The sequence below is a fragment of the Myotis brandtii genome, unplaced genomic scaffold, assembly GCF_000412655.1.
Source record: "Myotis brandtii unplaced genomic scaffold, ASM41265v1 scaffold619, whole genome shotgun sequence".
In the NCBI taxonomy this organism is placed as follows: domain Eukaryota; kingdom Metazoa; phylum Chordata; class Mammalia; order Chiroptera; family Vespertilionidae; genus Myotis; species Myotis brandtii.
The window spans coordinates 173950-182306 of record NW_005370361.1 but is presented as its reverse complement, the minus strand read 5'-3'; the positions used below and the strand labels follow the sequence as shown (position 1 = coordinate 182306).

The following is an 8357-nucleotide window of genomic DNA, read 5'->3' as shown; positions in this document are numbered from 1 at the left end:
CGCCACCGCCGCTGCCCCCCCTCGGGCTGGAGGGGTGAGGTGGGTGCCCCACTGCGGCCATCGGGACCGCACCCCTCCCCATTCCCCCAGTCCTGGGCCCCCCCAACCAAACCCGTCCCAGTCCCCACTTCAGCACAGGGGGGTCAGAATGGCTGAGGCAGAGGGCTAGGTGCCCACTCTCCGTGCCCGTCCCGTTTAGCTGTCCCTGTGGGCGTCGCGCGTAGCCTCCGCCCTCCTCCCGCCTGGCAAGCCTAGGCCGCCTCCTCCGAGCACTCCTCATGCATTAGTCTCTCTTCCTTCTCCAAGCTTCTCTGGAAGCACTCCCACCTCCTGTCTCCTTTTCCTTCTGGCCAGCACTGGTATGTTCTGTGCCCCACCCGGCTCTTGGCTCCTGCTGGAGGGTCCAGCCCATCTTGGTCTGTGGCGGGGCCCGGGGTCAGCCCTGATGCCCTGCCCATCCCCCTTGCCCCTCCCATCTGGGGGTGCCCTGACGCCCCGCTGCACCCTTCCTCCCCCAGGGCACTAAGGCGCAGTACCTGGCAGCCAAGGCCCTGAAGAAGCAGTCGTGGCGGTTCCACACCAAGTACATGATGTGGTTCCAGAGGCACGAGGAGCCCAAGACCATCACGGACGAGTTCGAGCAGGTGAGGCCCCTCCCCTCACCACCCTGCGGCCAGCTCAGCTCCGTCTGTCATTCACACCAAGCAACTCCTAGTCACCCTAGGCCAGTGATGGCGAACCTTTTGAGCTTGGAGTGTCAGCATTTTGAAAAACCCTAACATAACTCTGGTGCCGTGTCACATATAGAAATTTTTTGATATTTGCAATCATAGTAAAACAAAGATTTATATTTTTGATATATTTTATATATTTAAATGCCATTTAACAAGGAAAAAAATGAGCTCGTGTGTCACCTCTGACACGTGTGTCATGTCATAGGTTCGCCATCACTGCCCTCAGTCCGGGCCTAAACGCCCCTTCCTCGGGGAGCCTCCCCCAGCCACACAGCCTGTGCCTGTCTGCCCCCCACGGCCACGCTGCCCAGGGCCTTGCCGCCTCCTTCCTGCGTGTGCCTAGCACTCACTCAGCAAATGCGAATGGGAAGCTGTTAACTTTCTGAATGGCCTTCTCCGGTTCCAATGATGGATGGGACTCCTTACAAAACGCTCAGGGGACTTAACCTGGGTATGGCCCCACCTCCAGGGGGGCCCTGGCAAGGCACTGAAACCTGTGCCATTTCCGTTTTCTTTAAAAACGGGGTGACGGCCCCCCTTACGCAGTGGTGAGGCTTAAACGAGTCAGTCACGTGTGTACATGACGGGTGCCTGCCACGGAGGGTCCTGGGCGCGCTGCACTTGTCCCAGCGTGCTTTCACCTGGTGCCTGATGGTCGTGTCCTCAGAGGACTCAGCCCGCTCCCCTCGGTTCCTGCAGGTTCTTTGAAGCATTTCCGCCGCTCAGAGCCCAGCCCCATCCCCACAGGCCTTCTCTGACCTCCAGACCTGTCCCCTCCTGGTTGGGTCCAAAGTACCCGCCGGTTAGTGTATTTCCAGGCATCACTCCTCCAGAAAGACCCGCCCACCAGGCACCAGTGACGTCAGTGCGCACACAGTCTGTCTACCTCTAGCCGGGTGCTGGCCTCGGGGGGTGGAGATGCAGTGCTAGGACGCCACGGCCTCCTGAGAAGCAGGACTTTGCAAAGTGCGGGGCCTCGGCCCTGCTCTGGCGCGTGACCTCTGCGCCTCCCTCTGCTTCCTCTAAAGTGGGCGTGGTAACCTTTCCTACCCAAGAGCGTGCCATGCCGGACGGCGCAGAGTCAGGGCCTGGCACCTCCACGGCCCTGAGAACAGTCCCCTTTGTCAGCTCGCCCCGCTCCCCAAGCACCTCCTGTCCGCTCACTGACCGCCTTCTCCTCGGCCAGGGCACCTACATCTACTTCGACTACGAGAAGTGGGGCCAGCGGAAGAAGGAAGGCTTCACCTTCGAGTACCGCTACCTGGAGGACCGGGACCTCCAGTGACACCGGCCCGCCCCCACCCCACCCCAGCATGCTGACCCCCTGCCCCAAGGGCTCTGCCCTGGAAGATGGGGAGGCCCCAGGCCATGGGGCAGCCCCCTCCCCCAGGAAGCAAGGAGGGGCCGGGAGGCTTTCTCTTCCTCTCAGCCCCACCCTGGGGGCCTGGGGGCGAGGGCTGCCCCCTCCTCCCCTCTCGAGTTGAGGGACATTTTTTGGTAAACCTATTTTCATTTTGGAAAATATTTATGAATAAATAGTTTTATATGACGGCTGGCAGCAACAGCCTCTCCTGTACCCCTCAGGAGTCAGTGAGCCAGAGGGGGGTCCTGCCAGCGGGGGCGTCGGGCCAGCTGCGGGTTGAACTGGGAGTTGTACCGCCTCCGCCGATCGTCTGTCTCTTCTGGTGGCTCCTCCGGTTGTGACCCCCCTCGGACCCGGGCCAGCAGGGCCTCTGCCCGCGCCCTCTCAGTGGCTTCCCGCCGAAGGCGTTCAGCTCGAAGCTGGTCCAGGGACGGGGATCTGGGGGAAGGAGAATCAGGTTAGAAAGCTGAAGCCCCAGCTTCCCCCAAGAGGGAGCAGCCACCGGCCCCCCTGCCTGCATCAGACGTGCTCCTGGCCTTGGCTCCTGGAGCCTCTGGGACCAGGAAACGGACCTCCCTCCAGGGGCCAGGACCTGTGCTGCCCTGTGGGCCTCTGTCCTCCCCGGTCTCAACAGTGAGGTGCCCCTTCAGATCAGGAGAGGCTGCTGCTAATCAGCTGCGTGACACTGCACACACCCGGGCCTCTCAGCCTCCGTTTCCCCTCCTGTGCTCGGGTCTGCCATCCTAGCAACAGGCCTGCTTCTGCTCTAACCCTGCGGTTCTCAAAGCTCCAGGACCCCACAGAGCTCCTGTGTCCCTGGGTTGTAGAGCCTCTGATAATGTGAACATTAGAAGTGAAAACAAATCTTGGAAACAAGCGTGTCCCACCAGCCATCAGAGCAGTGGAACCTCCACGTCACTCATGCAGCCCCTGGGAACCACTACAAAGTGAAAAGCTACATGGTGTTGCTGTGAAAACAGGCTTGACCTTGCCGAGCCCCCAGGGTCACTGAGAACCACCTCTGCCCAACCAGCCTGTCCCAGAGCCCCTGGCGCCCACACGGGCTCCCTCCTTACTCTTTGGGCCGCTGTTTCTCAGGCCTCGCTTCCTTTCTGCTGCGTCCGCTGTGGTCACCGCTGTGCCTTCTCTTCTTCCCCAAATGTTTCTGCATCTCCAGCAGAGGGTCCAGGCGGTTCTTGACCTTCACATCTGGTCCTGGGCCGGACGGGGGCGCCCCTCGCTCTGGGGGCAGCTGGTACCAAGGGGGCTGAGTCTGGGCTTCCGCTGCGCTCTGGCCCAGGTACGTCAGGATGCCCAGAGCTTTCTCCTGCTTCTCCTGAGGGCGACAGGAAACCGGAAGATGGTCAAGTGTGTCTCCCCGCAGGGAGCCCTGGGTGTGGTAACACGGACACCCACGGCTGGGAGGGCGGAACCCGTCGTTCAGCCAAGTGTTGAGGGCCTGTCATGAGCCAACTCCGCTACGTGCTGGAGACAGGAGACCAACACAGGTGGGGTCCTGCACCGGGCGCAGTGGCGGCTCTAATGGCCTGTCATGAGCCAACTCCGCTACGTGCTGGAGACACAGGAGACCAACATAGGTGGGGTCCTGCACCGGGCGCAGTGGCGGAAAGCACGGGGAGGGGGAGGCACTTGGAGGACAGAAATCTGAACAAGCAAACCAGGCAGAGAAAGGCTGAGGCAGGGGGAGGACAGGATCTGACTTCATTTTACAAAGCTCAGATCCCTTCCCGGTCTTGACATTGGGTCTGTGCCTGCAGCTTCAGGCCTGGGGTGGGGTGGGGGGAGTGACCAGCTTCCACTCCCAAGCCTCCTCGGCCTGGAGGGCTACGACCAGAACTCCCTGTGCCCCGTTCAGTCTGTTCTGAGTCTCCATTAGCTCACTTGGTCCCCACCTGTCCTAGGCACCTGAGGGCAGAGTGCCCCTCCCCCCTGCTCCCTGCCAGACATGAGTGAGTGAGGCCGGCTTACCTTCTCCTGTCGCTTTTCTTCCTCATACTCTTTGTTGCTTCCGGTCACCCCTTTCCCCTCCTCCAGCAGCTCCCGAAACAGGTCCACAGGGCCAGAACTCGGGGCCCCCGCATCTGCTGCTTCGAGCTCTGGTAGCGAGTTCCGATGCCTGGCTTTCTTCCGCAGGAATTCTGTGCGGGCCTGGGGGGGAGAAAGTTATGGGCAGAACATTCAGAACCTAGATGTGATCAGAGGAACCGCGAGTGTGGTGCTGCCACAGAGAATTGTGCTGGCGGCCCAGGAGAGGCACCTTCCCAGCCTGGGGAGGAGGGGAAATGAGGCGCCGGCTGGTTTGTAAGATGCCCCTTACCTAAGATGCCTTTCAACCACATGCCAGAGGGTTTCCCAGTCTCAGTGACACAACAGATAACCATGGAGGCAGCCAAAACATCAGGACAGGCGATCTGAGTTCCAGGCAGGGCTCCAAGTCACTGCCCAAGTCGAACTTTTAATTTTTTAACACAGAAAGGGAGATACATTGATTTTTAAAATATATTTTTTATTTCAGGGAGGAAGGGAGAGGGAGAGAGAAAGAGAAACATCATTGATCAACTGCCTCCTCCATGCACCACACTGGGGATCGAGCCTGCAACCTGGGCATGTGCCCTTGCCTGGAATCGAACCCGGGACCCTTCAGTCTGCAGGCGGACGCTCTATCCACTGAGCCAAACCAGCCAGGGCGGGATACGTGGATTTGCTGTTCCACTACCTGGCCGGCTCTCAGTCGGTTTCCAATCTCAACTGACACGTGAATTTAAAAAGCCCAGGCTACCTCCCAGCCAGCGCTGAGGACCACCAGGTGTGCACCGGACAGGTAAAGAAGCTACACAGGGAGCGCGTCTCATGGGTGGGGGTGGAGGATGGACCGGCAGTGCAAAGGCTCCCCACGGAGAGGCCTTGGCTCGCGCCCGTCACTCCGGCGCGGCGTCCTCTGCCCTCTGCTCCGGGGGCTGATGGCAGCGCCCCTCCGACCACCACCCGAGCTGCAGGGATGTCACGAGTGGAGCGCTCTGCGCGGGACGGGCATCCAGAAGGCGCTCAATAAACACACTACAAGCAAACTAAAGAGTGGCCCGAGCTTCCTGGAACTGCTCGGGGGTTCCTTTATTCATACGCTCCTGCTCTGTGCCCGGCACCGCTCCGGCCTCGCGAACAAGAGCCGAGGAAAATAGACCGAGGCAGGTTCCGCGGCTCCCAACGTTTTCCTGGGCGCTGGGCCCAGGGGCCCGCCCGGCCGCTTTCGGAGCCTACCTCTTGCTGAGCGAGCAGCACCCTCCGTTCGCGCTCTTTCTCCTCCTCCCGGGCCTGGGCCTCATCGCGCCGCACGCGGGCGACATTGTCCTTGTTCCGGACGTGCCAGCTCTTCTTGGGTAAGATGTTCATGGCGCCGTGACGTCCACAGACTGGCAGGCCCGCCCCCTAGTACTTCCGATTGGCGAGAGGATGCCCCGCCCTATCATACCTGCCCCAGCCACGGATTGGTCCTGGATTCACTGACACGCCCCGCCTCCCAACGCCTCGAATCATGCGTGCTGTCGCCTAGCGACCGCCTCGCGTCAACGCCCTGAGCCAATCACAGTGTCTCCACTTTTGACGCTAAACGGACGCGGCCTCTGACTGGCTGGCACGCCCGTCAGGGCCAATACCTGTGATTGGCTTGTGCCGCGGAAGCCTTGCCCCCTGCTTCCGCTCGCCAGTTTCAAAGGACGCTTAGCTGGCTCCGCTGTGTTTATTGATACAAGAATGGGGTTCCCTGGACAGTCGGGGGTGTCCAGGGCCCCGAAAATCTCAGAATCCCAGGACGGGAAGGAAGAACAGTCCTCTCCATTCTCTCATTTTACAGATGACGTGGCCGAGGCTTACAAAGGTTTGGGGGCAGGTCTGGGTCTGAGCCAGGCTGGGGAGGTCAAAGGGCCCCGTGGTCCGAGCTCAGCGCCACGGCGCGCTGTGCCAGGAAGACCTTGTTCCGCGCCTCCTGAGATAAAGGGTGAAGAGAGGTGGAGGTGAGGCAGCTGCTCCCCCCATGTCCTTGTCTCCGCTCCCCCAGGACCCCTGCCCAGGGACCCGGCCTGGCTCACCTTCTCTACCTGCCGTTTGAGCTCCGAGATGAGGCCTCCATAGGAGTTGGCCAGGGCCAGGGTATACGCCATCAGGATGCTGGAGGCGACAAGAATCAGAGCCACTCCCTGGAGGCTCTTAGAATAGCTTCAGTGTGTGGGTCCCCCGCCCTTCCTTCAGACCCAGGAGTTTGTGGCTCCACCCCCTCCCCCCTCGTTCAGGAGTTTAGCCCCCCCTCCCAGTCCCCCTCTTCACCTGGACGCAGGCAGCGGGGCGCCCCGATCACACACATTCCAACTGAAAAAAAAACAAGAGTCTGGGCCCCTCACCTGGAGATCAGCAGAAGGGGCACAGCAAAAGCTTGGGTCCCCAGGAAGAAGAGGAAGTCCTGCGTGATCTGAGGGAGTCTGGAAATCGACTCCGGGATCTGGTCCCAGATGAACAGCTGCCCCCGGAATGGACCGCACAGCTTAGAGGGCGGGATCCTGCCGTCGGAGACAGGAAGAGTTCGAGGATGGCCGAGAGTCGGGATCCCGGGTGAGGGCGGCGGGGTCAGGGAGGCAGGCGCCTGCCTCCCACACTCACAGGAAGATGCTGTAAAGCACAGGGATGGCGGAGATGGCCAGTCCCAGGAGGAGGACCATGGGGAAGAAGAAGTTCGCCGTGGAGGCCCGGAAGGTGCGGGAGGCCGGGGAGCAGGTGGAGAAGAGGGTGAGCTGACAAGGGAAGAAGGGGGTCTGAGGCACCGGCGACTGAACTCTGCAGTCTGTCTGTTTTCCCCACCCAGGAGTCCTGGTGCCTGGCCCCTCCTCACTCAGGATCCAGGAATCGGGTCCCCTCTTCCCTCAGACCTAAAAGTTGGGGTGCCCTAGACCCCCTCCTCCCACATCCAGGAATCAGTCCTGCAGACACACCCCTCCTCTCTCAGGATCCAGGAGTCTGGGACCTTAGCATCCTCCTCCCTTAGGACCCAGTCACATCCCTCGGTCCCCTTCCCCCCCCGCCCCCCACATCTCCTTTTTTTTTTCCAGGCGGGTGCCCCCCACCCGCCCCTCACCTTCTTCAGGTAGAAGAGCAGCAGGAACTTGGCCGTGTTGAGCAGGGGCAGTAGAGGGCAGAAAAAACTCCCCACCCAGACCACTGTCTGCGCGTAGATGAGCCCCAGCACCTCGTCGGGCACCTGGAATTCCTGGGTCCCCAGCCGACCCAGCGGCCCGGGACACAGACCACAAAGCAGCCTGAGGGGCCGGGCGGGGCGGGGCGAGCCAGGGGTTTCCCCGCCTCCACCGTTGTGCTCACCAATTAGAAGTGAGCCTATCTGAGGGGCGGGGCCGTCAAGGTCCTGGAGGGGTGTGTCCAGGGGGCGGGGCCAAAGGGAGTAGCTACCTATCACGTGGAAGGGGCGGGGTCTTCGGAGTTAGAGCAAAGAAAAGCAGTCAGAGGCGGGACCGGAAATGGGCGTGGCTAAGAGGGCGAACCCGGGGCGGGGCCTGTTCTAAAAGGGGCGGGCCACTGTGGGGGCGGGGCTCTCACTTCTGCGGGAACTGGATGAGCAGCATTGTGGCCAGGCCAGTCAGCAGGTCAAAGATCAGGAGTTTGTACATCTCCTGCCCCAGCCGAGTCTCCCAGCACTAAGGGCGGAAGAACGGGGTGAGGATGCCCTCAGGACCCGGGCACCAAGCGTATGAGTCTTCCTCCGGGACCTTCAGTTTTGGGGGGGCACCCATACCCCAGTCCTCGAGCGACGGCGTTCTGGCACCCCAGCCCCTCTTCCTCCCAAACCTGGGGTCCCAGCCCCTCATCCTCCTCACCGGAAGTTCTTTGTAATTGTAGCCACAGGCTTTGCACTTTTCGGCCTCTGCATTGCCCCCGCACGTGATCTGATTCCAGAGAGAGGAGAGCAGGACCAGCAGGGAAGCCAGGCGGAGAAACACGGTCCTGGCCGGGGAGAGGAGGGGGGTCAGCCAGGGCCGAGTGCCAGGTCCCTCCTGCGCGGACAGGACTCCCCAGTCTCCCCGTTTTACAGATCAAGAAACGGAGGCTCGCCCTGGCCGGTGTGGCTCAGAGGATAGAGCGTCAGCCTGCGGACTGAAGGGTCCCGGGTTCGATTCTGGTCAAGGGCACATGCCTGGGTTGCAGGCTCAATCCCTAGTGGGGGGTGTGCAGGAGGCAGC

At 61.3% G+C, this 8357-nt stretch overlaps 3 protein-coding genes across 3 annotated transcripts in view; 1 reads left to right on the top strand and 2 right to left on the bottom strand.

Moving 5' to 3' along the window:
* Window positions 1-2283, top strand: part of CNOT3 (CCR4-NOT transcription complex, subunit 3) — an 11277-nt gene extending 8994 nt beyond the window's left edge. The window contains exons 17-18 of the mRNA XM_005879979.2: window positions 519-644; window positions 1921-2283. Coding sequence (XP_005880041.1) covers window positions 519-644; window positions 1921-2019 — 225 coding nt within the window. The 3' untranslated portion in view covers window positions 2020-2283. The remainder of the gene's footprint in view (window positions 1-518; window positions 645-1920) is intronic.
* Window positions 2241-5717, bottom strand: LENG1 (leukocyte receptor cluster (LRC) member 1). Its single transcript, XM_005879962.2, has 4 exons — window positions 5377-5717; window positions 4087-4266; window positions 3174-3433; window positions 2241-2535 (listed from the first exon to the last, which is right to left on the bottom strand). The coding sequence occupies exons 1-4, from the start codon at window positions 5506-5508 to the stop codon at window positions 2322-2324; spliced, it is 786 nt and encodes a 261-aa protein (XP_005880024.1). The 5' UTR covers window positions 5509-5717; the 3' UTR covers window positions 2241-2321.
* Window positions 5718-5843: 126 nt separating this feature from the next.
* TMC4 (transmembrane channel-like 4) overlaps window positions 5844-8357 on the bottom strand; it is a 29353-nt gene continuing 26839 nt past the window's right edge. Inside the window, exons 14-20 of the mRNA XM_014528101.1 lie at window positions 7995-8176; window positions 7717-7814; window positions 7241-7421; window positions 6769-6899; window positions 6513-6668; window positions 6204-6282; window positions 5844-6100 (exon numbers count right to left, since the gene is read on the bottom strand). Coding sequence (XP_014383587.1) covers window positions 6032-6100; window positions 6204-6282; window positions 6513-6668; window positions 6769-6899; window positions 7241-7421; window positions 7717-7814; window positions 7995-8176 — 896 coding nt within the window. The 3' untranslated portion in view covers window positions 5844-6031. The remainder of the gene's footprint in view (window positions 6101-6203; window positions 6283-6512; window positions 6669-6768; window positions 6900-7240; window positions 7422-7716; window positions 7815-7994; window positions 8177-8357) is intronic.

Bases quoted from the DNA above. Each gene is read 5' to 3' on its own strand.
- LENG1 (XM_005879962.2), bottom strand. From the start codon at position 5,508: ATGAACATCTTACCCAAGAAGAGCTGGCACGTCCGGAACAAGGACAAT. The intron at 4,267-5,376 runs GTAGGCTCCGAA...TCTCCCCCCCAG, and splicing joins TGCTGCTCGCTCAGCAAGAG to GCCCGCACAGAATTCCTGCG. The intron at 3,434-4,086 runs GTAAGCCGGCCT...TGTCGCCCTCAG, and splicing joins AAGAAAAGCGACAGGAGAAG to GAGAAGCAGGAGAAAGCTCT.